General features: G+C 44.6%; 2 protein-coding genes across 2 annotated transcripts; one reads left to right on the forward strand and one right to left on the reverse strand.

Annotated features, from left to right (window-relative positions):
• Positions 1-315: 315 nt before the first annotated feature.
• On the forward strand, positions 316-4,023 carry KD926_007461 (NACHT and WD repeat domain-containing protein; the record flags this gene model as incomplete). Its single annotated transcript, XM_053100319.1, has 5 exons — positions 316-454; positions 1,003-1,376; positions 1,424-2,668; positions 2,795-3,397; positions 3,454-4,023. 5 exons carry the CDS (start codon positions 316-318, stop codon positions 4,021-4,023), a joined length of 2,931 nt encoding a protein of 976 aa, XP_052956026.1.
• A 1,428-nt stretch (positions 4,024-5,451) lies between these two features.
• KD926_007462 (uncharacterized protein) lies at positions 5,452-7,142 on the reverse strand (the record flags this gene model as incomplete). Its single annotated transcript, XM_053100320.1, has 2 exons — positions 5,452-5,789; positions 6,422-7,142. The coding sequence occupies 2 exons, from the start codon at positions 7,140-7,142 to the stop codon at positions 5,452-5,454; spliced, it is 1,059 nt and encodes a 352-aa protein (XP_052956027.1).
• Between the last annotated feature and the right edge of the window lie 18,856 nt (positions 7,143-25,998).

The following is a 25,998-nucleotide window of genomic DNA, read 5'->3' on the forward strand; positions in this document are numbered from 1 at the left end:
ACCTGCTATGTGATGTTTGCGGAACGAAGCTCGTGATCATCACCACGGCCCAATAATGACTCCGGAGGTTGGTGATGAGGTATAATTAGCTCGGAGGTCGGGAACAACGTTAATCCGTCCGAGGCTCATATTTTGCAGAGGCCACGATCCTCTTCAACACCTAAGCACTCAAGTATCTCTGTACTCTAGGCTACGTTTTTAGATAGAGTATTACTCCATTCATTTGCATTCTCCTTATGGCCTAGGCCTCGTACAGCTCGGACCGATCGAACTCCTCCATCCCCCTGAGTTTTCCCACTTCAGTTGGATTACGTCATGTCACGTGCAACAATCTGCCAGCCAGATCTGAACCTCGATCGTGGCTCGCTCTGTTTGGACGATGTTGTCGGTGACCCCTCCCCGGAGACTAGACTTTTCCGCCCCGAGCCTAATCCTGGCGAAGACGTGGACGCTAGTACAGTAACCAGAGGTGAAAGTTTACTGTAGGTAGACCACCTCCCCTCATCTCAAACTTGAGCTCTAAGGGAGCCGCACCAACAGTCAGGTGTAAAAATTTTCATTTTTTATGCATCGATTTCGACTGGGTTTTACCGTCGGGTGTTCATTCAAGTTCCTAAGGAGCCATGACCCACGAATGTCAGTCAGAAAAAGTAAACAAGCATGGCGTATCAAAACCGGCCTCTGTAGCCAATAGCTCGCGCAGACCACTCCCCTGTCCTCACTTCCAATAGTTTTTCCGAAAACAGTCAGATCAGCTAACCCTTTCCCCTCTTGCTGTCTAACTCATTTTTCCGGTGAACTTCCCTACGCGTCCCTGCGACCCAGTCTCATTACGAAACAATTATACCGGTTTAGCTATGGATACTCCTGCTGATTCTATCCATAAAAAGACGCATGGCTTGTTGAGATCCTTAAAGACTGTCTTTAAGGGGCGGAAAAGAGACAAAGATACGCGTTTCACTGCCCTAAAACCAAGTATTTCAAACGTTACCGCGGATCCAGACGTACAGAATGGCCCTGCCAATCCGAAAAATGATATTCTCGAAACTAGCGACCACGATGTAAAGGATTTTTGGCAGATGGCGCACGATGAGTTAACAGAGAGCGATCGGAACACTCTAGCAGCACTTCTCCCGTCGACTGCAATCAAGCCTCAGGACGCTGACGGTGCAAGAACGAAAGAGATACTAGACGGAATAGTTAAGGCGACAGAGGCGCAGTACAGGGAGAAAGGGGAAAAGAATGGCTTTCGGGTCACAGCCCATAAAATATTAAACTCGGCGCTGTCCTTTCAAGATGTTATCAGTAACACTGTAAAATTTGATCCGACCGGGTACGCTTCCAGTGCTTGGGCGATAGTCTCTCTTGGATTAACGGTACGGTCCTTGCACTAACGAAGCCAGACAATCAGCTAATAACTTAGATGGCTAAGAATCACGCAGACCTCCAGGGGGCTCTATTTGACTCGTCGGGATACCTGGCGGATTTGCTGACTCGTTGTGCGTTCATCGAAGAACAGTTTTATGAGGGTGAAGATCTTGTTATAGTGAATGTCGAAAAACAACGATCTATCGTCCGGGTGTATGTGGCAATATTGCGATACTCTGCCGAAGTACGGAGAGTTCAACAGTTTAACAAGGGAAAAAATATCGTGGAGAGTATAACGGCTATAACAAGCCAGCCACTCACGCAGCTCAAAACCTCGATCAAGGAGGAGGAGTCCTACCTGCATCACTGGCTGGTCCTGGACCAATATCTACGCCGAAAACAGGATGCAGAGGAAATTCTGACTCGTCTCGATGAAGTGATAGTGGATATCCAAAAAATGCGCAATGCAGTTGATATGTTAAATCTCCCCTTCGCTAAGGGTGCATTTTTTGATTCGTTTGAGGACCAGTATGAGAATGAATGCCTTCCTGGAACACGAACAGAATTGCTTCAGCAGGTGCAGGACTGGGGGAAGTCCAATAAGAGGCCCAGTGACAAACACATATTCTGGCTGAGCGGAATGGCAGGCACTGGAAAGTCTACCATTGCGAGAACGGTAGCTCGATCGTTTAAAGAGGATGGCATCCTCGGGGCAAGTTTCTTTTTTAAAAGGGGCGAGGGAGACCGGGGCTCAGCTGCAAAGTTTTTTTCGACAATTGTGAAGCAGTTAGCAGTCTACATTCCTCAAATGATTGTCGGAATCCGAAAAGCTATTGAAGATGATCCTTCGATCCCGGGAAGTTCGCTTCGAGAGCAGTTTAATAAGCTCATGTTACAGCCATTACTAGCTGTATATCACGGTAAAGCTATGAATTCTACTGTTGTTGTAATCGATGCCCTAGATGAGTGCGAACGGGAAGAAGACGTAGAGATCATTCTCGACCTTTTACCCAAGGTCGAGACAGCAACAAAGATGGCAATCCGATTCTTCTTAACAAGTCGGCCAGAGTCACCTATCCGTTTTGGGTTTAATCAGATCGATAAGAGTGGCTACCAGAATACCATTCTGCAGAACTTGGATGAAAATGTGATAAAGCGTGATATCACTCTATACCTCAGAGAGAAATTTATTACAATAAGCCAGAAGCGCCAAAATGGACTTCCTTCTGGCTGGCCCGGAGAGAAAAGAATCGAAGCCTTAGCAATGATGGCTTGTCCGCTCTTTATCTTTGCTGCCACGGTATGTCGTTTCGTGGCAGATAGGCGTTTTGACCCGGATGAGCGGTTTCGGGAGTTTTCTACTAATTTTACAGGATCAAAGATGGATGACATATACCGACCGGTTCTAAACTAACTCCTTGTCAAGGACGCTACGGACAGGAATAAGCTGATTGAAAAGTTTCAGAGAATCGTTGGTGTAATCATTTTTCTTGCCAATCCGCTCTCATTGAGCTCTCTTGCGGAGCTGCTTGAAATACCGGATCGCTATATCAATATTTATCTGGACTTATTCTATTCAGTCCTGTCTATACCTAGCGATTCAAAACTACCTATACGGACCCTGCATTTGTCCTTCCATGATTATCTGGTGGATGATCTTACAAAAGACCAAGAGGCCATGTCTCGATTCTGGGTGGATAAAAAGGAGAAGCACGAGCTCATAGCCTGTCAATGTCTTGCTGTCATGGGCCGTTACCTCAGAAAGAATATTTGCGATCTGCCAAACCATGGGACCAGCCGAACAGAGATAGACCCTGATGCTATGGCAAGGTTTCTTCCGCCTGCCCTCCAGTACGCCTGTCGCTATTGGGTTTACCATCTCCTTCAGAGCTCGGCGCCAGCAAAGAGCCTTGACCAAGTCTTCCCTTTTCTGAAAGAGCACTTTCTTCATTGGCTGGAGTCAATGAGCATTTTGGGGATGATACCCGAGGCTATAATTGCAGTGAATTCATTGCTCCAGCTGACAAAGGTGAGTATCAAACTAGCTTGTGGCAGCCGACCCACTAACACTAGTGAAAAATCTAGGATATACCCAGTAATGAGATATATGTTTTCCTCGGAGATGCTCGCAGATTTATCCTAAAATTTGTACAAATTCTTGATACGGCACCACTGCAGCTGTACAGCGCTGGCCTGATTTTCGCACCACATAAAGCGTTGATCAGAGAGAACTTTAAAAAAGAACTCCCTGCTTGGTTATACAAAGGCCCAAAAGTGGAAGAGTATTGGAATCCAGAAATGCAAACGCTCGAGGGTCATTCTGACTGGGTTCGGTCGGTCGCCTTCTCAGGCGATAGCCAGCTTCTCGCATCGGGCTCTTATGATAATACCATTAAGCTGTGGGATCCCGCTACGGGCACTCTCAAGTATACCCTCGAGGGCCATTCTAGTTCGGTTAAGTCGGTCGCCTTCTCAGGCGACAGCCAGCTTCTCGTATCGGGCTCTTATGATAAAACCGTTAAGCTGTGGGATCCTGTCACGGGCGCTCTCAAGCATACCCTCGAGGGCCATTCTAGCTCGGTTTGGTCGGTCGCCTTCTCAGGCGACAGCCAGCTTCTCGCATCGGGCTCTTATGATAACACCGTCAAGCTGTAGGATCCCACCACCGGCGCTCTCAAACATACCTTGAGCACTGATAGTGTTGTTACCAGAATTGAGTTTTCTAAGCACCTGCCGCAACTAATTACCAACCTGGGATCTTTCGATATCCGAATCTGCTACAAAAGCTTCTCATCAAATCCGTCTGCAAAAGCGACAGAGGTATTACTGCAGGCAAATCGGTGGATTACTATTCAGGGTCAAAGAGAGTTATGGCTCCCTCCAAATTGTCAACCTAGCTGTTCAGCAGTTAAAGACGGTACTATCGCACTCGGATGCAACAATGGCAGAGTTGCCATAATTACGTTCTTAATCATTTAAGTTATACTGCGCTGGATTGAATTTCTAGCTCTCTTATCTTTCAACTCTCTTTTCAAAAGGAGGGTCTGGGAGAAAGGGGCATTATATAGTTCTCTGCAATATTAATAGAATTTTCGCGATGCTTCGGCTCTTCCGTAGGTGGTGACAAGGTACCAATATTTCTGGGAAGTTGTGACGAACGGCTACACTGACGATAGGGAATCGTGAGAATGTAGGGTATGCATTTGACGAGGAAACTAAGCTAAGCTATGAAGCTATTCAGGAGCTGGTTGCGATATGTGTGACAGCTCTGACGCTAGTCCCTATCGGGGAGTTAGGTTATAGGGTATCGCGAGGAAGGTCCTCGGAGGCAGGTCACCGTCCGTGACAGAAGTGGCGAAAACGCCTGGATTCACCAACTTTCCTGGTACATCAGTCATGTGACTGCTCTCTGTGTCCAATCTATAATTATATAATTGATCACGGGCTAACTAGAACGAGGCCGCTTTAAAAATTCTGTGCAGTACAGGATGGTATTGAAAATTGCTCAATAATCGACTCACGCTAAGTCCTTGGCAGTGGGGCTGGGAAACAATGATCATGTGTTAGAAGGTCAGTGGGATTTCGAGACCGACTGTAACGCCTCTGTACGGGTTCTGCAGGTAAATTGTGAGATCTCTCTGCAGCCTGGTCCCGGTGTTCGCGTTGCGGCTTGTTTTGCTGTTTGATCTGCCCTTTCGTTTCCCTCTATCCCTGCATGTCCTGGAACCCATTGAATTATCGGTTTACGGCCCTTCGATAGCAGGTCTTGAGCGACAGTGCGTATATCAGTAGCTATTGTCTTGTAGCGAAACCTACGGTTGGTCAGAGGAAGCTGGTACAGAATAGAGAGAACTAAGTGAACATTGACTGAGTGAGCGAGCTCGTGGACTTAGTTAGGGAACAGAAAGATGATAGATACACGTGTACAACTCATATAGCCCCTCACTAGTGGAATATCACTTATTCCAATGCCGAGCGCTTAACTATATTCGTAACATGTCTGACCGAGGGTGATTATAAAGAAATTATTAGACCATCCTGCAAGCTGGCAATCCGCGCACAACCTCGGCCGTCTTTAATTAATCATTCTACTACTGCAGCCACGAAGCGCGCCTTAGCCAGGGAGAGGGCCCCTGTCTGGCCGCACGCTTTCTGTTTCGCTGTCTCCGCTCTCTGCTTGATATCCGCGGCCGTGAGACGTCGGTAGGTGCGCACTGCACCAGCATCCCGCAGCTTGACGATGACCTCGCAGTCCTTGCTAAGCTCCGACGGGTGGCCGGGGCGGTGCTGGAGGAGCCGTGGGAGGAGGTCATATGGGCCGGGGGAGGCGCGTTGCGGACCACAGAGGCCCAGGACTGGTAATATTGTTTCTGTATACTCGATTGAGTGTAGTAGGTCTGTTCTTGGACGGCCTGGAGGGTCTGCCGGACGTTAGCCAGCTCAGGGCCGATACGGCAGTTGGCGACCGGAATATCCACGGTTTCGCGTTACAAAAATTCGCAGGCGTCGGCTACCTGTTGTATTAAGTCGACTACTGGTTTGGGGAGCTGTTTTCCGTTCAATTCATTGAATGAGAGGTATTGTTGCGCATCTTTATTGAGGTTCAAAACGCAGTTGAGAAAATTCTGATTATGTGCGCTTGCCGCCTCGGGAACCCCTGAAAGGGCCAGCCATGAGGGTTTTGCCCCAAACATATAGATATCACCTATAAAACTAGGCTCAATCGATAGCGGTTGGGGTTAATAGCAAACTGGATGATTCTGGAGGCCGTAGCCGTTGTGGTGGTTGAGGAATTTCAAAAATTTGATTCGCGTTGAAGTTTTTGTTTTTCCAGCCAAATTAGTAGACCTTTCTTGGCGTGCGAAAACACTGCCCTCGGCAACAGTCAAGAATAGGAAGAACTGTGCTACTGTAGACTATACGGAAACATTTCGAAGGTACGCCACAAGAACACAAAATGTATTTGGCCGCCAGGAGCTTTAATGAAGGGTTGCTTATAGTATTCACTACCGCAATTATCAACACAAAAGTTTAGAAGTCTGATCCACTTAACCGGCATGTTCTTGCAAATGCAATAGTTGCTTTCGTAAGTCATCCAAGCACGCGCCAAATGTTACAGAGGCATATGTTGCTCCATCCCAACTGAGTTTGCCATAGAGCATAGATGTGCCCAGCTCTTCCTTAATTTCGCCTAACACATCGTCGGCACTTTGTATGGCAATATCAAACGTGTATTGGAAAGAATCCAAATTTCCATTTCGCAAATGCCCCAACAGCATAGAAAACAGTCCCAAAAGTGAATATAGCTGGTATGTTTGTCCAAACTGGATAGGATCGAGCTTCTGGCTTAACCATTCTCCTATTAAAGTTGGGATTGTTTCGTGATAGCTGAGCAGTATGGTCTGTAGAGCCGACCGACTACTGTCAAAGCATATCCGGCAGACTCTGCGGATCTCTTTTAGCAAGAAACACAGGTCCTGCAAGAAGAATGTTGCTTGGACTTGTCGTGGGAGCACTAAACCACAGGCGACCTCGTGGCTCGCGCCGGAAAGTCGTCTTTCTCCGTAGTTGCAGATATGTTCAGTGGCCGTACAGACAGGAGCAAACATGTCCGGTATATCTAACCTTGCTATGCACAATTTGGTGAACTCGATAGACTCTTTCGAGGCACAATTCTCCTGCTTCACAGCATGTAGGGCAAGCTTCACTAAGACTCCCATCACAGAAAATTCGGAAATATCTGCACCCCTAACTGTGTGATGCAGGTCCTCCATTACGCGGTAGGCGTTCTGGAAATTCATCGTGGAAACAATTACCTGCGTCGATATTGCAAGTCGTATCCCAACACCGGCGAGGAATATGGATGGATCGGTATTTTCAAGGAATGTCCTGGAAAATTGCTGATTGAGTACTCGAAAGGAATGCTGGTTTATGTGATAGTCTGCCCTCCCAGAAAATCGACAAGACAAAAGGTGGTCAGCTATTTCAGGCGCTAGGCCCGGGATGGCTTCGATGAGGTTTCTGAAAGTTTGTCAGTAAACTGCTATTATGCAGCTACTTGTGCTGAACCTACTGTATATTTTCAAAAATCGAATTCTCCATTTAGAAAAAGAATATTCGATTTTAAGACTTGAATTGGGAGGCCTAGCTGAGAAAAAATCGAGGAACCGAATACTTACTGTACAGCGTAGTTGTATGCATGTATCGGGCGGCGATTCAGACGTATAATGATATACTTTATATAGATACTGTGATGTTACCTGAGATAATTTCTCATTAGCTGAGCGTAGGTCCATACACTCATTTAGACCTCGTTCCTATCCCTGATTCAAGTAACTCCGCAGGCTGGTTAGTCTCACGCAGCAGAATCAGCCATGATACAGCCAAGGCTCATCCTAATCAAACTAGAGACATACAAAGTGTTCTAGACCAGTACTAGGCTGATGCTGCGAGAGTATTATCTTACTGGACCGCTAGTGCAGGGTCAAATTATGCCTCATCATGTACGTTCCCCACCGCAGCAGGCTGTAGCAATCTCCGTCTCTTTTCCGTGAAATCTCTATTGCAACAAGACTACGAAGAATTATGATAGAAGGATCCCGTTCCTTCAGCTGGGTACCACGCCAGATATTGGGGCTGGGCTTTGCTGATCAATGGTTGCACGTCTTTGGTTGAGTATTATGGCATTATGCCCTGACTAAGATTGCTTTCTTGTCATTTCTAAGCACTCTGGATATCTCTCATGACCACATGCACCACGACAGACGTTTCCACAAATCACTCCAGTCTCCTTCTTACATACACAACAAGATCTTCTAAGAAGCATACAAGACTTCCTTCTTACTAAACTATTTTTCGAGACATCTCCAGCCCTCTGATACGTTTTAGGCTGTGGCATCTTGTGAAAACCTCCTGCCGTTCACATTCCATACTATAGATCATTAGATAATGTCCTCTAGGTGATAAGTGTTTCCATACCACTTTTTGTGTGAGGCTATTCTTTAAACGAGCCCCCCTTTATAGAGAGTCAAAGTTTTCTTTTCCCAGTAAATCAATGATCTGGAAGGTGTGTAAAGCAAACTTTACTCGACATGCTAATAGAGAGGAGATCTCACTGATTCGAGATCAGGAAAGTACCTTAAAAATGATGCAGGAGAGAGAAAAGGAGGAAAAGACCGAAGGGTACTACCACGAGCAATAAGAATATAAAAATAGAAATTTTCATCGTTAATATTATCAATATAACTTGCGACAGGATGCTTTAGGTTAAATATTCATCATGGGATCACTCCTTAAGTACTCCTTTGAGAACTAGATACAGAGACAGCGCCAGGAATAGTAGTAAAACCACGAACTTATCCTCAGATCCTCATTTTATGTACATGTTAGTTGAATATAAAAAAAGCTACCAAAAACACCCAAAAATTAAAAATTGAAAATGACAAAATAGAAATAAATCTAAACCTACTTGTTGTTGAGATATTAGAGTATAAAAAGGTGCCATTTTATATGGAATACAGAGGTGTCACGCTCGGTGGTGTGTCACGCTCGGTAGTGAAATACGTTAGTTAACTGTTGGAACAATATTGTCAAACTGACCAGAGAGGTGGAGTATCCTGACCTAATCCACATACCGCAAAGCACCTTGCTTGGCCTAGACTTGGCCTACCATTCCAAATGGCATACCAAGGGATCAGGAATGCATAGGTGTAAACAAGTGGAACTATAAATAGCTAGGCAGATTGTACTTTAGAAATGACACTTCACTTTTACCCACCGAGCATATACCTACATTCCGTTGAATCGATAGGATATCTGCTTAGGGCAATGACCAAGTCAACCGACATTAACTACGTAGTTAAGTTAGTTTGTTATTTAGTCTAGCTTCCGGTGTACATCCGCACCCTTTAATACCAGACTCCTCCATGCATCCACAAGGTGACTGTTTGGACAGCCATCAAGGGTAGCGTTCCATAGCGCTCTCGAGTACACTGCGCTGCCACAGTAGGCTCACTGTCATAGATGCCTTTTCCTGAATACGTAATTGCTCGAAAAAGATATGAAGCAAGATATGGCACTTCATAGCCAGTCAGCCAGATATGTGCCCTAATTTTACCGCGCAATGACCAATGACGAGTGTACCAGCCCAGGACGTACCATCGAATCATCTTCTTTTTATTTTACAGGTCGCTATCCAAGCGTTTTACTTGCACTGCCTTTCTAGAAAATTACGCCCAATAGATAAAATGGCGCATACTATGAAGGATAATGCCTAGACGGCAATCTGGCTACAGTATTCATCGCTGGCTCTTATGTTGAATCGCAAAGGTCTCCGGCTCCATCGACGAGAATACCCCCGTTGAGTCGCAGGAGGAAGCCGCGCGGAAGTTTTGGGAGGGTGCGACAAAGCAAGCGAAAGATCAGCTTGGTTGAACAATGCCGTCTGCTATTGTATGTACCAGTTTCATGCGTTGTGCCAATATCTTTTTAACAAATTCTGTGTAGGGCATCCCAAGAATGTTGCTGCGTTTGCGGTGTAGCTGCTGGATTTGATTTCTCATATACACTTCGACGATATTGAATGTGATTTGTACAAAGTAAGGTGCTAATAAGTCCATCTATGGGAAGGAGTAAATAGAGCTGGTGCTCTCTCGCGTATGGCCGTTTGATATATCGGATCGTGGTTCAAAAAGGAAAGCCTGAACAGTCAGGTTTCTTAAGCGAAGAGATATCTATTTACTATACAGATAACGCCTACCCCCTTTACCCATTCGCAGGTCTCTTTTACGTAAGCCACGGATGTGAAAGCAGGTCCTCCGCCGTAGTCCGGTCCTCGGGCCTCCAGCGTAGCGTTCTAGAAATAAGGTCTACAAACAGAGGCATTTCGTCGTTACCGTCAATTTCTTTAGCCATAGAGACCAGATCCTTTTTTCTAATAAGCTCGGGGGTTTTGAATTGTCCTTCAAATCAGTTAGCTGCGTCTAGCTAGGACATAAGTAGCATACCTTTGGCGTCAAAATACCGATATGTTTCTTCTCCTCGGTTGAGAAGATCAAGTGGAGGAGGCCCCAGGAGAGAAATTATCTGGCCCAGATGGGCTTCGTCTGTAGAGCCTGAGCCGCACGAGTCCGGTGGTGTGTCGAAGGGCCCATGGCCATAGAACAGGTCCCAAAGCTAATAGACCATTAGTGGTGATCAGAATTATGATAATGAGGACTTTACCATAACTCCCAAGTTCCAAATGTCAGCACTATAGCTCCAATGACCCCCGAGACAAACTTCTGGGGCCCGATATCCCTCTGGCTGGATGGGGTGGCTATTCGGAGGGCCGTCACCGCGTACGGCAAGCCCAAAGTCAGTTATTACTGATCTACCTAGTTCATCGGGCGACAGTCCCCAGTAATTTCGGGATAAGTATATGTCCCGACCGTCTAGTTGTTTCCGTGGAGAGGGGTTGTTCATCTCATCCTGTGCGACCGAATTCAGGATAGATGGGTTACGTAGGGACAATAAGATGTTATCAGACTTTAGATCTTGTTTTTCCGTTAGCTGTAGCCGATCTTAGAAGTGGATTGGTTGAATGACTAGTTACCTGTATGAATAACGTGGCATTCGGTGTGAAGGTACCGTAGTCCTTCTAGTATAAGTTTAGATACCGGTTTCAAGACGTCGAGGGGAATGATATTTCCTTCGAAACGACGTTTCAGCATCCATAGGGGTTCACAAAGCGCATCAAAGACCATGCAAATATGAGTGCCGCCCGGACTAGCAACACGAAACGAGTCTAACAGGACGGCGACAAAGTTGCGGCCTGGATGCTGGGGATTTGCTTTAGTTATATGCTCAGTAATGCGCAACTCCTTCTCCGCAGACTCTTGAGATGCATAATTGCTTGCGTTAACTTTGATGGCCACATATTGGGGCGGAAGCCATCGCCATCTATTACATAGTGAGACAAGGCTTGAATATGTTATCAGATATTTTTCACATACTGGTGGAGATCGCGTGCTAGCCATACTGTCGAACTTGTTCCCCAACCTATTTTGGTGACGATTTGATATCGGTTGTTGAGTATCTCATAAAGACGTACAGGATAAAAGTGCTGAGGCTTATAATGGGGTGTGTGCTCTTCCTCAACCAGATCTGCCGTAGGGAGTAACTTTATCGGGAGGGGGGAGGGTTTGGAGGGAACAGACTGAAAAATTCTTCTAAGGTACCTTCTAAGATACATGGCCACGAAGAGATGAATGAATCGCTGCCCACTTTGGCGTTGACCGTTGCTGGTCGTGTTGAAAACAGGGGGGAGGCGGGTTTATAAGCGCGATGTGAAGCATGCACGGGCCAACAGGCAACTTGTCATGTGATTTGTTTTACACGCCTTGTTGAAGTATCCAATCGTCCAACCAACTAATTAGATAGAATAATACTTCGCTATACGTTACCGGCCCCTCTTCATGGCCAGTCAAATCATTTATTAAAGCTGCTCCTCGAATACACCACCCGCCCGTCTTTATACCAATGCCCCGAGGTAACCCGCATTCCCTCCTTGTTGAATATCTGCCCCGATACGCGCCGGTCAGGGTCTGCTTCAGAGTCATGTTCGTCGCCCCTAGCAAAATGATAAGCAAGATACTTGTTTTGCAGCAATCTTCGTTACTCACGCAACTTCGACCCTCTCAGCCCATTGACTCAATTTTGGGTGTGTCTCAATTGAGCGGGTAATCATCTCATCATACTCTGGTATCGCTTTGGTGTTTTTCCAAAAAATGTTGAGCATTGCCCGCACGGTAGTCGAGAAGGATCGCGACATACTGGGAGTTCGTGATAGTAACGGTGATGGTGATAGGGTAATGGACTGTTGTATATGAATGAGGCAAATGGGATGATGATGGGGATGTTCTCGATGTACTCAACTGCAATTGTCGTTTATATATCTTAATTTCCCTTAACACCGGCCGTCTTCCACATGAGCAGAGCGCGTATTAATTGGAGACCATCGATCGGTATTGAAGAGGCTGAAACTAACATAATCCCGCCACGCCCTACATTTCGATATTAGTTTGGTTAGGTGTGAAGCCAAGGTAGACTTAACATTAGCGCCTAGTGGAGAATGATCCATGCAATGTATATCGCAGCGAGCCGCGAAGATGGGAGTTAGTTGAAGCGAGAAACCCTCAGCAAGCCCTGGCTCGCGAAGGTGGGCGAGTATTGGCTGAGGCTCAATAATGGACCTACGCTGTTTTCACGATTCTCCCAGGCAGCAGGCTTTCCTCCTTCAGGCCTCTAGAGCGCAGAATGCCGTGAATCTGGGTGGATAGATACGGTAAGCATTGTTACAATTCAACCAGAGTAGCAGGAGCGTGGCTCCGTGTCTTCGGTGCTGGTGGCAGTCGTTGCGTGCAGCACCAATCGCGGATCGTGCCGTTTGGACACGAGACGGACTGTCAGGACAATCCAGTGCGTCCGACCACACAATGCCCCTTCCGAGGAAGAACTCAGCCCTTCGAGTAGCAAATATCATAGTTCATTTAATTGCCAGTTGCCTTACAGGTTCCCTCAGGCATAGGAACCCTTTTACGTAGATGAAGTGAAGATCAAACAACGGAGAAGTAGCCCATTGACACTTTGATGAGGGAAGATGCCTCTCGCGCCCGCCGGAAAGTAAATTGCATCTTGGGGTCAGCATGAGGAGCAAAACCACGTTTCGGCGGCAGATCTCAGACCATTTTCAAACCTACATTCTGAACCACGGTTCAGAATGTCAACCAATAATAACTAGCCATTCTCAGAAGCATGACTAATACTTGACATTAAGTCCTCCCCACTTCTTTCGCTCTCACAAATTGTATTATATGATTGATCACTGACCGCTCGTGAGAGGCATTATTCCCACTCTTGACAGTTCCTGCCTGCCTGCGTCCGACTGCTCAAATCTTCCCTGTTCTGACATTGAAATTCTCAACATGTTACAGAACGTTCATGATGTTTCCACTGCAATTGAGATCTTGATTCGCTTTATACGTCTATATGACAAGGTGGTTGCAGAAAATATCAGCCTTTTGCTGAATCCAATTACGCGCGGTGAGTTCGATGGTAGCTATTACGTAGCCAAAGGGCGCTCGGTTTTTCTCTGATCTTGTATTTCAGAGAGATGTTGAGAACTTCCATCGTGCCCAAGGTGCCAACTAATCCGACCTCTAGATTGTGCCCTGTTACTGTCGTGTCTCCTTCCAGTATAAGCTCAGTCACTGTGTCGGCGAGGAAGGAGAGTGACTCGTAATTAATTCGCCTAACGAGGTCTTGGAATAACACGCGGCGTTAACGCTTCGAAACCTGCGGATTTTGGCATTCTCTAGTAGTTTACGATTATGCAGATCAAAGTCACTCTGATCGATCACGGCTGTTGAGTACTGTCTTGCCTCGGACGGGAAAGTCCTCGCCCTCTAAGTATAATTTGAGCTCAAGATGAGTTGTTGACATGGTTGGAGCGGAAGGAGGGGTAAACGTTTGTTTAATTTGGGGACAAGTGTAATGGCCGTTGAAGCTATCTTTGTTCTGCCACTGTGGGTGGTCAATTAAGTAGAAAAGCAAACAATGACTGCACAGGAAAATGCATAATTATCAGATAAGAAAGTCCGCCCTCGCCAGCTAATCAACGATGACTTCATAATTACTATCTTCCTCAGTCGGCCTCTTCCGCTTGCGCTGCTTGAGCCATTTTTTGGTATCATTAACGAATGTATAGGTGACACCGATTTTCACGCCCTCTTTAACAAGGAAATGAGGCCCAACTTTTGGACTATGGAGCTGAGCAAGGTCAAGGCAATTCTCTAGCACTACATCACGTGTCCGTCTGATATTCTCCTTGAAATTATCAGTGCTCACTTTCGCCAGGTGCCAATCGGTGTATTCTTACACTGCCACTTCAATTGGCCCAAAGGTATCTAGATCTGTAGCGAAACCTACGGTTGGTCAGAGGAAGCTGGTACAGAATAGAGAGAACTAAGTGAACATTGACTGAGTGAGCGAGCTCGTAGACTTAGTTAGATAACAGAAAGATGATAGATACACGTGTACAACTCATATAGCCCCTCACTAGTGGAATATCACTTATTCCAATGCCGAGCGCTTAACTATATTCGTAACAAGATCAAGAGGCGAAATAGGGGTTGTTGTGTCAGCCCGATCATAGGAACTGTTTGACACCTGGCATGGCTGGGTTGGGCCGACGTTTATGTTGATTGAGGGCAACATCGATCCACTTGGAGGATTGGGAGCCTTTTGTCGTTTTTCAATTCGCTGCCGCTCTTCCGCGTACAGTTGGTCCCGGAACTGCGTGCCACGAGGGCCACAAAACACAACCCCAGGCACCGGCCAACACAGGCCTTGACGAGGCTCCAAGTTCGTCAAGAAAGCAATAGTCTAGATCAAAGGGATGTACATAGAGAGTAGGGATAGTGGTACTCTGCGTATCGCCTAGGCGAGGGGTCAGAGTATGAATTCATCATCATCATCATTACTGTAGGAAATATATATGTACTAAATAAGCAGTTTATACTTACCCTAAAATAGATTATAGAAGTCTTAAACTAGTTTTTATAGTCATAGTACATAATAGTTTTTAAACCCCGTCTCACTTTCATAATGACCAGAAAATCCTCTACATTCCATTTGACTTACTCCAAGCTTGTCTCATAGCCCAACTCATGCGTATTTTGGTTTAATCGGGAAATAAAGAGAGGAAAAACCATGCGCCCTCCGTCCCATTCCCAGTCTTTTTATGCCATCTTGCTAGCTGGTAACTCATAAACCTGTTGGGGAATATGGTGCAGACATGTTTCGGCTTTCACAGCCGCACACCCTGTCCACAATCGAGAACAGACACCTACAGACGGACATCTCACTGGGTCTCGATGATGATCGTAGTGGTAGGCCGAGGAACGACGACCATTGCAACGCTCACACCGGAGATGTCCACCTGTTATACTCACTTGGTTCACCGGATATATATTCGGTGGCCTTGTGACATTACTTTCGCATTCAAGTGTTGTCCAGGCATTCGCGCCGATTCTGTCTTTGGCGTTGCTAGCGGTGTGAGAGGACAACAGAGATCCGCGCCTGCTCATTCCACATAAGAAAATCTTCTAAAAATTGCATTAAGTGGAGCTCTGTACTTGCGCTGGACCCAGAACCATAGGCCATCCAAACAATGCATAATCTAGCCTGCTGATGATGATTCCGTACGCTGGCTTGGGCTTCGGTACAAAAAAGCTGTATCCAGAATTGAAAGTAGGGATGGCTTTTTCTTGTATCAAGACATATAACACTTCAAGGTGCTTCTGAAAGTACATACGGTCGCTTTGGCTAGAAATATATTTCAAGTATGAATAGTAGCAGAATAGCGGGCTTCGCAGCTAGCTAGGCTGATGGTTTTCCGGCAAAGTCAACGTATTTTTCTTATGACGGAAACCCCTACCTAGGTTAGAGGCCCACCAAACAAAGCCAGAAATTTAACAATTTTTGCTGTTCGGCGAGTTATAACCTAGTCAAAAAGAGTCGTAAATGCCGCAATTTTCTTAGTTGGGCTTACGGCACTATGCTTGTTATGTTCCACTTAGCTTGTGTCAACCAAAAATAATCAAAAAAGAAAAAGCTCAATCTGATGTTTACATCCTGGCGCACAAGTCCGATATTTAAGCACTCTAGAAGCTGCCTGGTTCGTAAGGCCTATATATGACAAACAATGCATGGCCGTTTTGCACTGGCGGCCACTCATCGCATACACCTCGTGGCAAGGATATTGTTTCTGTTCTGTTACGAGTATTACCATTCATTATATATGATGCCTGAAAAATTTGTACGCTAAACGTTCAGAAAATAATCGATCATTTATTTCTGTAAACAAAGTAAAAGGGACTACTACAATGACTAGGGTCGGGCGACTCGGTTGAGAATCTATCAAATACAAACAAATATTGAATGTTCGAAATTAGCGATGAGCTCAGAAAAAGAGTCGTTTATTTTAATTATAGTATGAGTGATTTTTGTGCTTTCTGGTATAATGCTTTCCATTTGTTTGTTGACTACTTAAATTAGAGAAAGGTACTCTGCGGTTATCTGGATGATTTTGGACGTCCAACTTAAACCATTGAGCCAAGGCGTCTTGGCTTGCTGTTGATTCGCAACGAAACAAAACTTCTTTTTGACCAGCCACTCCGAGATTAGATTATAGTCTCTTTTCATTCCAAAACATAATAGATCATCTAATACACAAATCTCTCTGTATTCTAGGGGTATAGTTAAGTGTATTGCAAGGTTGAGGAACAGTATTGGCCGTATACTAATAAATATAATATAACGGTGCTTTTTTTGATCCCCTAAGAATCTGAAAGTGAGTATAACAATCGGATAGTGCGAATAGCCATAATTTGAACACATTGAAATAGTTGAGTGCTTGATGGTCCAACCGTAATTTGAAATGGGACTTAGTCAGAGTGGAAATTAAGTTTAACTAGTTACCTATAAGACAACATGGCCCACTTTTCGTTGCGGGTCAACCGTAATTCACGGTCGATCCACTGTTGAACATGAGGCTTTATCTTTATGGTTAAACATGGCCGATTAGAATGGAGCCCAATCCGCAATAATGTTTCTGTATTAAAGGTCTAATATATTAGAATGTAATAATTATATTAAAATGGCTGAAAGTATTGTACTAAGGAAACTCACCGTGCTTGAATGAACAATTGTCCATTTGGCTTCAGTGGCCCACTGGTCCGTTCGACTACTCTGGCATTCACAAGGTTTCTTCTACTTGACCCTGCAGCTTCTTGGTTTGAAAAGGTCTGATACAGATAATTGGGTGTTTTGAGATCTTCGATCCAATTTTATCACCGCATAAACGTGCATGTTAGGCAACGTACATAAGTAAATACTAGAAGTAGTCATAAGTGGATGAAGGGAAACCGTTTACCAGGCAAATATGGTCGATAAGCTGCCCAGCGTCTTATACAATCACCGTAAATATATCAACAACTGTCTAAAATTCCGTCCAGATCAATCAAAAGGTGGACCTTGACCAACTATTCCGCCCAAAACCTCTGTAGAAGTGTGTCTTGTGGTTAATTCTCTATGCAATGATTTACAGAATGTCAATGGTCAAATTATGTTTCGTATCCTCAGACATCAAGCTGCGAAGAAAAAAGATATTAGGCTTTATAATGATCCTAATCATGATGCTGTTTCATCTGTATTCCAATATGTACAAACCATTGAACCCATTTTCTAATGCCGCTTAGGCCCTCTATAAGTTAAAAAGGAGGGCTTTTTGGAAATTACACGAAACCTACCCCTTAGAAAATATCTCTGCGCAAATAAAGTCGGAGGAAGAAAATATCTGGGTAGATTAGATATGCGGTGTTGGCATTTCTGTCGGAGTTCGGTTGAACTCCCCAATGCTAAGCAGGCTGAACTACGTTTCGGTTATTCTGAACAAAATTTAATCCTGGCTTTCTGTTCTACTCTATTCTATTTGACTGAGCGACGAATGTTTCTGCTACCGGTTTTTTATGTGCCTTTCCTTTTCCATTTCCATCTTAGACCAGATACTGTGCTATGTTCACCAGCAGCAACAGATACCCATTAACCAGGTAATACAAGCCACTACAGAGAACGACGAAGCCAGCCAGCTGATTGCTAACATTTTCTGACCCAAGCTTGCCTCAATCCCAGATGAGTGAAACACAGATTCAAGGGCGCCGACAAGCGAGACATATACCCCTGTTGCAGTGGCAGAACCTGCTAAATTGGAAGCCACCGACATCTAGGTAAATTTAGTGCCGAAGGCTGATATTTATGAGTCTGTAAGATACTACGTACCATTGCGCAGGTACTAATCAAGCAGTTTCCCCGGATAGAGATTGTAGCGGTCAAACCTGTAACCAAGGTGAGTGCGGTTGTGATAACCGCAGTGATATAGGTGGCACTTATTCCCTTCGATGCAGTCTTATATACACTCACTACTTTTTCGACTTGCTTAGGGAAGATCTCTTCTGCCCAGGAACTCTCCAGCCTGAGAACCTCGGTAAAGTTGAACCAGAAGGAGGAGCTTGGCTTGGTACAATTCTTAATTATCGAGCCGGATTCGTTGAAGCTTCCTTGGCAGTATCCCCAGAGTCCGACGATGTAGAATCCCGGTGTATTGGATTTTATCGTGGTAATTTTGTCAGATACACTCTGGGCCAGATTCTCTGTGCTATTTACTGCATTTCCTACCGCTCCCGCCATACCGTTAATGGCATTGTTGCCAAAGTTCTGCGCCGTATTGCTTATATCATTCGTTGTAGCTGGCACATCTGAAGTGGACCCTGCCACTGCATCTAACGGGTTATCGAAGACTGATCGCTGGGATATGAGCCCTGCTATTGTCTTCTCTAGTGTCGAGCTAAAGTCCGTTAGGTTGGCCTACATAGTTAGTCGCTCTATTCCAAACGTGGTGAGAAACATTATGCACTAACTTTCATAAAATACAAGTCACTTTGCGGAGTTGATCTTCGGGTACAGCCAATACCCACAAATATAAGGCAAACCAAGCTAAAAATCGAGAAAACGCAAGGGAATACAGTACAAAGTGACCTTCTGATTCTAACCATCTTGGTATAGAAATTATTCACTGCGGTTGCAAAGCTAATGCTCTCCGAGTAGCAGTTTATCAACCAGGCAGGCTTCTAGGCATTTGCTTAATACCTGGAATAAAAATCACACTTTCCAATCAGCAGACGGTATCTACTAACTGATCGACTTTTGCTCACCAGAAGATAATTGCTAAAATTGCTCCTGGGTCAACCTATTTCTTTACCATGGGAGCGTACTTCCAAACGCAGCCTCTAAAGGTACCTGTTTATACTGACTGAGTCTCAGAAGTCAGCTTACCTATTACGTATGGTCAATGTGATGAAGAAACGTTGGCAATAAGTATGGAAATCTTGCTTTTCTCCATCCTCCGACGCGATAGAAACATGCGGACAGATTCTATAGGTGATACTTGAATATCCCTTTTTAACTACTTTTGAATTTGAGATTATTCTATTTCTTTCTTTCTTCCTTCCTTCCTTTCTTTCTTTTTTTTTTCGCCGTGATAATTTCCAAAAAAAAGCGGCGGACCACAGGATCTTGAAGATTGGAATGCATTGTATGTGATCTTCTGTTGCACATAATTGCTGAATGACGATTCTTGAAAAAAATAGAAAACAGTCGAAAGATGCTTCAGGTTATTTTTGGTTTGGCCAATGATTCTGGTAACTGGTAACAAATTGGGGGGGGGGATATTTTTGCACCTATCGACATTTATAGCCGTGATGATATAACGTATTCCACAAGCGAGATAGCCACACAAGCGGAATAGCCACCTCTGTATTCCAAATAAAACAGCCATTTTTCTAACCCCAATATCTCAACAACCATTATATCTGAAGATACTAAAATTTGCTAGACTAAAGGTCGATAATATATATCTTATTTAATCTAATAATGAATAAGTATAGTTCAAAGTAAATATCTCGTATAATACTTTTAGATAAAATACGTTTCTTACAATGTAATTTAATTTACTTACGTAAATAAAGATTTCTATATAAAAAGAGCCAATATATTAATTAGGCATTATATAATAAGCTTGCTTTTTAGTCTTTGGTAATTCTAGTCAAGATTTGTTGAGATATTGGGGTTAGAAAAATAGCTGTTTTATATGGAATACAGAGGTGGCTATTCCGCTTGTGTGGCTATCTCGCTTGTGGAATACGTTATATCATCACCTTGCTTGGCCGCACCGATCATGCAACCGATCGACATTGTATGATAACATAGAACGCGGAATTCCGCTCATTTTATGACGATCCTGAAGCCCCTGAGATTGCATAAATATCGGCTTCTTTATCATATTGCTTAATTTGCTTTTTGTGACGAGCTGAGCATGCAGCGTTGCCTGCGCCAAGGTGTTTACAGTATTTGTAGTGTTTGCATTGTTTGTCCTACGCAGTGGGTTTGTTTACTGCTTCATGCAGTAAATCATTGTCTTCTTCTTTTTCCTTCTTCAACCTAGTGTCTCGTAAATAACCTGTGACGGTCTACAAAGGAGCTTAGTAAAAGACAAGTTTGTTTATGACTCGTAGTCAAAGAAATTTCCCATAGGGAGGAAAGGCTATCTAGGAGGGAGGATCCAGGGGGCTCTATATACTGCCTGGGCAGCAGGAATGCCTGCAGCAGCAGGATACCTAGGAATGTTCCTGGATGCCTACCGCGGAGGATCCCTTGATCCTATACTAACTAACCAGAACGTTTCGGAGGAACGTCCCTCCGTACAGGGAAGCTCCCTGGCTTCAGGAGGTGACATCCTAGCTTAGGCTATTATTGAGTTTGTTATGAGACGGTGTCATACGAAACCGCACGGCTTCTTAATTACGTGCGCTGGAATACGACCGAAGTCAAAATTACGGCACCATGCGAGTGCTCATATCGAACATGTAGATGATATAGAATAATTCATTTATTAGATAAAGTTTAAGAGATTTATAAGGGCAATGAGGAATAATTTTTCCATCCGTAATTGCTCGACCCAACCGCCGCCTTTTCGCCAAGGGCGAGTCAGGCAACCACGGATAAGTCGCAAGAGGAGTACCGGCTTTCTACGTCTTTAAGGTTAAACTTACGTAGTGGTGATGTTAGTTTTTACAACTTGCATCTAAATGCTGCAATGCAGTATGACTGGATCTCATGCTAGGGTTTTCGTTTCAACACTTTTCAATACTACAAGTTCGCACAATGGTCTTCGATGTTGTGATCTTTGTTAAAACAAGCTATATCTATGTGCTCGCCAGAGACAGTCGAACTTTTCCATGAATTTCTTACCACCAGGGAGGCAACCCAAATCTGCAACAGGTTCCACACCGATGTATGGCAGCATGGACGTCAGGTTATGTGGAGCGGTGTGCCCCGCAGACTGGCACAGACCTGGGCAGATCAACATGGAATGCAGACATTGACAACTGCTATGGGACCACTGATGGATCATGATCACACGCAGTGCTTATGGGCCCGAAAATCACGCAAAATGTGGAGCAAGTATGTGAAGGGCGCGTCTGCTATGTACGCCTATCATATTGCTCTAGACGAAGGACTAGTTACTGTCCTAACACCACCACCCCCTGAGCAATATAATCCGTTCGGCGGAGCAAACTATCAAACTGTCGAAGAGCCAGTCCTGAAAGGAAAACTAGGGCCAAAGGTCGCAAAAATTGAGATGGTACATCCGAATGTACCCGGCGCTGAATAATTTCACTATCAGATATGGCCGAATGACGAAACATTATCATGGCATGACAACTTTGGGCATCCTCATCCCAATACGCACTGGCGACATGCAATGGAAAGGCGAGCATTACTCTAAATCCCCGGTTCAACGTCGAACTCGTATGACACGGTGGTGACTTGTCCCCTTGGGATGGTATTGTTTTTCCACCAAGTCGGACGGTGCTATCCTTTATCATTAGGGTATTACGAGTTTAGGTTTCAAAAATGATCCATTTGTCAGCTACTCAAGCCTGGTTTGAAGAAGGTAGCTTAAACATTATTTGGCAGCAAATTCGGGATTGAATATTGTCGCTGTGATCCATCCTCCAACAGTTCTTGAGACCTTACTTCTGTTATTCAACGGATACCTCGTGTATTTCAAAGGAGTCAGGAAATTCACTGACCTGTATGTAAGGAACGAATTTACCAGGTTCATCAAATACAGAGTGTTACTGTCGTAGGATGAATGTCTTCTAGCGGCTAAGGTATGTTAGTTATAGAAATTAGAAGTATTTGGGACCGCCGACTCACAGTAGAAACAAATCGATCATTCTTGAAACCTGGTTCATGACTCGACAGTACTTCGGTAGCTCTAAATAATGCAAGGTCAAGGCCGATTATCTATGCCAAGAATTCCCAGCACAAAGCAATGACCTCAAGCTGAGATTTGGATATTGTCTATGATGCAATCCCTCTGCCGGCCCCAAAGCCACACTCGTATGAACCATAAATCCAGATTTCGGTTGACGCAGTGCGAGAAGAACCTGGTCGAGTACAGTACCGCATCTGCGGCGGCCAATTCCTGACGCAAGGCGCAGATCCGAATGACCTTGAGGTTATCACAACCGAAACCAATCATGTAAACCCAATTATATTGTCAGCCTGCAGAGCTCTCTGAGTATCTGGACATCGTGTTTGCGTCATGCTACCTACCGCGGGGAATAGAATGACTAGAAGTCGATTCAAACGTCTGAAGTTCTATGCAGTGGTAAACTGATAAGCTTAAATAACGTCAATCTCTCGGTTTCTCTTACTGTATAGCCCCACAATGAATTGGTGACTTCTCAACTTTCTCCGAGCATACTGCGTAGCTAGAATATATCTTGTACGAACCGATTTTTCGTAAAATGGGTAATCCTATAATACTACAGCAACTGCAAGTAGAATACGGTGCCTTAATGTCAATCTCATCAAGAATAGCATTTCAGGTCAATTCAAGAATATCGAATTACTCTTCAAGACGACCGAGCTCCGCTGTCCGTAATGGCTTAGCCGTTTTTTAAGCTAAGGCTTGGTTGTCCCACGCTTACTTCTAAATTAGCTTGGAACGTAGGTCGGTCAATTGAAAGAAAACGACCGACGCATATGGTAAAAAACAAAATGGTAGTCGGCATTCGATGAACAGCAGTTAATAGGCTTGTTTCTGTATCCACTCATGCCGCCAAAATTGCATGGCGTCATTGGGGTAAGGACTTTTAATAGCGATCATTTAGTATATTAAATCAAGAATATTCACTCATCTACGAAGAAAACAGCAAGCGTTCAACAGTGATTTGGATAAACATGCTTCGCTATCATCCTGAGAGCTAGAGAAGCCCCATGTAACATTAGTGGGGCATGCGCGGCACCGTGATGGTTAGTGTGTACGACAGATCCACATTAATTCCGTAGGGTTGAACAAACATTGGAGCGCTGAATAGATAGAGGGATTGGTAAAGAGCTATACACAGTTTGCATGGCGCAGCTAAATATAGAGCTACTACCATAGCCATCTGGAAGAGATATTTAAGAATGGATAGGGAGTATTCTCAATTGATTCCTGGTAGGCAAGACGGCTTCGTATCGTCATAGAAAACACCAGATCCTTCAACATGGAACAGATTTTCCATCGCACCCTTGTTCGAAGAATCTTCCACGATACCCGGGGGAATTGCCCCTCAAAGTCATCGCATACACGCCGCGCACTCCCCCAGGTTGCAACTTTTTCAACAAACAAGACACAACCGGTAGGCCCTATTGCCCATTCTTATCGCACGAATGATATGTACTGAAGCCCACAGACTATTTCAAGCACCAAATACCTACAATTTCCCACAAATAGTCTCTTGGATGGTTACAAACCTACCTTTCAAGCCCACAAGCTGGGAAGGGAAGCAACAGCTTCCATAGAACTCAATTCAGCCCAGAATGTCTGCTATTATCCGGGAAAGCTCCATGGTGGAATCCAATCGTTCCTATTGGATCATATTTTAGCTGACTGCTGCCAGCCGGCAGTAACGGCTAAGCTTGATATATCTTTCCTCAAGCCGATAGACCCAGAAAAGCTAATGATGCTTTGTGCACGACCTGTGAGAGTTGAGGGGAGGAAGATCTACATGGAAGGCACTATCAAGGTCCGTGATGGGAAATCTGGGGCTATGATTGACATGACACGGGCGAATGCACTATTCATTCATCCAGCATAGGAGTTTGAAGCGGGAAGAAAGAAGCGGGAAGAAATGTGATATGTGATGTCACACTACCAAGCAATATATGTGTAAGGTATATGGGAGGAGCATTGGTACAGAATGTTACCGATATAACATCCCAGGCAACACATTATTAGCACCTTGAAACAACCAACTCGATTAAATAGCGTCATGCTACATACTGCTTTCTCTGTTTTTACTTTTCCTTTGGGTTACAGCTAGGTTTCCCATTTGATCGCTTCTAAGTCTGAAAGGACTATACAGAACCATGGGCGAATGTATCAAAATGTAAGGTCACCGTACGACTGACTTTCGCAGAGTTGGCGCGGCCGTGCCTCATGGGGCCCAGTCGAATCTTTCCCCGTATCTCTCCAAGTGCAAAGCTGCCAGGGGGTTTATAGACAACTTTCAGACGAAATTTCGGCAGGAGATCACCATGCCAATGTGTTACGCGCATCACAAAGTTCGCCGCCCGTTTGCTCCAGATGATCGCTACGCTCCGGGCGAGATGCGGTTCGCGGATGGCGATAGGCTTGATTATAGCACTATGCGTAATGTTGGCCCTGACGTATACTATCTTTTCGGCTTTGGACAGATGATGCGCCACAAGAAGAAGGGCGCCCAGAGGTTTGCCTGTAGATACGATGAATTCATTCCTTAAAGGACCGAGCTACACCGGAAACTCCTTACCCTTAATTTGCCTTGCATATTTGTCATGGGACGGTAAGAACAACTTGTCTAATATTATCCGCATTATGCGTGTTTTGGCGAGCCCTAAAAAGTGAGTCTTGGGTCACTAGTGCCCAAGTACCTATGATATCATATGCTGCCATTATAAATTAAATCTTAGAGAGCTTCGCTACACTGAAGATGTGCCCTTGCCTTGTTCGCATCAAAAATATTTAACGATTCGACCGGGACCCGCCTTTGTAGAAGGTTATTCTTTCTACATATTCAAAGAAGAAGCTCTCATAGCTATTCATATCTACGAGGACTCATAAAGTAGAGATCGGGAGAGCGTCAAAGATGCCAGGAACAAGCAGGTTTATACTAGTTAATGACAGTATAATCTATATCTTTTCTAGAAGAGGGACATTATTACATGACTAGAGAGTTCGATTCCATATACTAACAACATAGCGTTTATATTACTAGAACATATTATACAGTACATCATATAATAGTGTTATTTTGTACTATACAGGGCCGTATCAACAGAGCTAAGATTACTGGAGCCTAATTTAAAATAACCTAGCGTCTCTTGGCACGTGCAACACAAGTCGGGCGCAGGATCAACGCCGGTTATTGAACTTGAGTATACCTTCACAATACCTGACATGTACGAGCTGACACTAGGTATAAATTGAATGGTGCCGACCGCTACAAACCTTCTCCAACTACGTAGCAAGTTCGTAGGCGAGAAATATGTTGAATTCTAAGCGTGAGGAAGAAACAACACTAATTACAGTAGTTGAAGAAGTTTTGTTTACGTGGCTTAGTCAGCCGCTGAGGCGGTATCTGCCTGAGAGTTCAGGCAACAACGCCGTAGCTCGCTGAGGCTTCTAGCGATGGTTGTCACACCGACTTCTTTTGCACGCAGGCACCATTCCACGGCCTGAAGAACTATATTTACCCATCTTACTTGTCTGGCTTTCTAGATAGTATTACTCATTCCAAGGACGCTCTTTATAGCTGGTAATGCCCACTGGGGTGTTCTCTGAATTACGTCTAGAATCCAGAAAAACATTGGAGTATTTTTATTGATATGCTAGGCTAACTACTTTCTAGCTACAGAGGATAGAAGAACATGGCCAAT

Source organism: Aspergillus affinis, assembly GCF_023601865.1.
Source record: "Aspergillus affinis strain CMG 70 chromosome Unknown NODE_43_length_248942_cov_90_146332, whole genome shotgun sequence".
Classification (NCBI taxonomy): domain Eukaryota; kingdom Fungi; phylum Ascomycota; class Eurotiomycetes; order Eurotiales; family Aspergillaceae; genus Aspergillus; species Aspergillus affinis.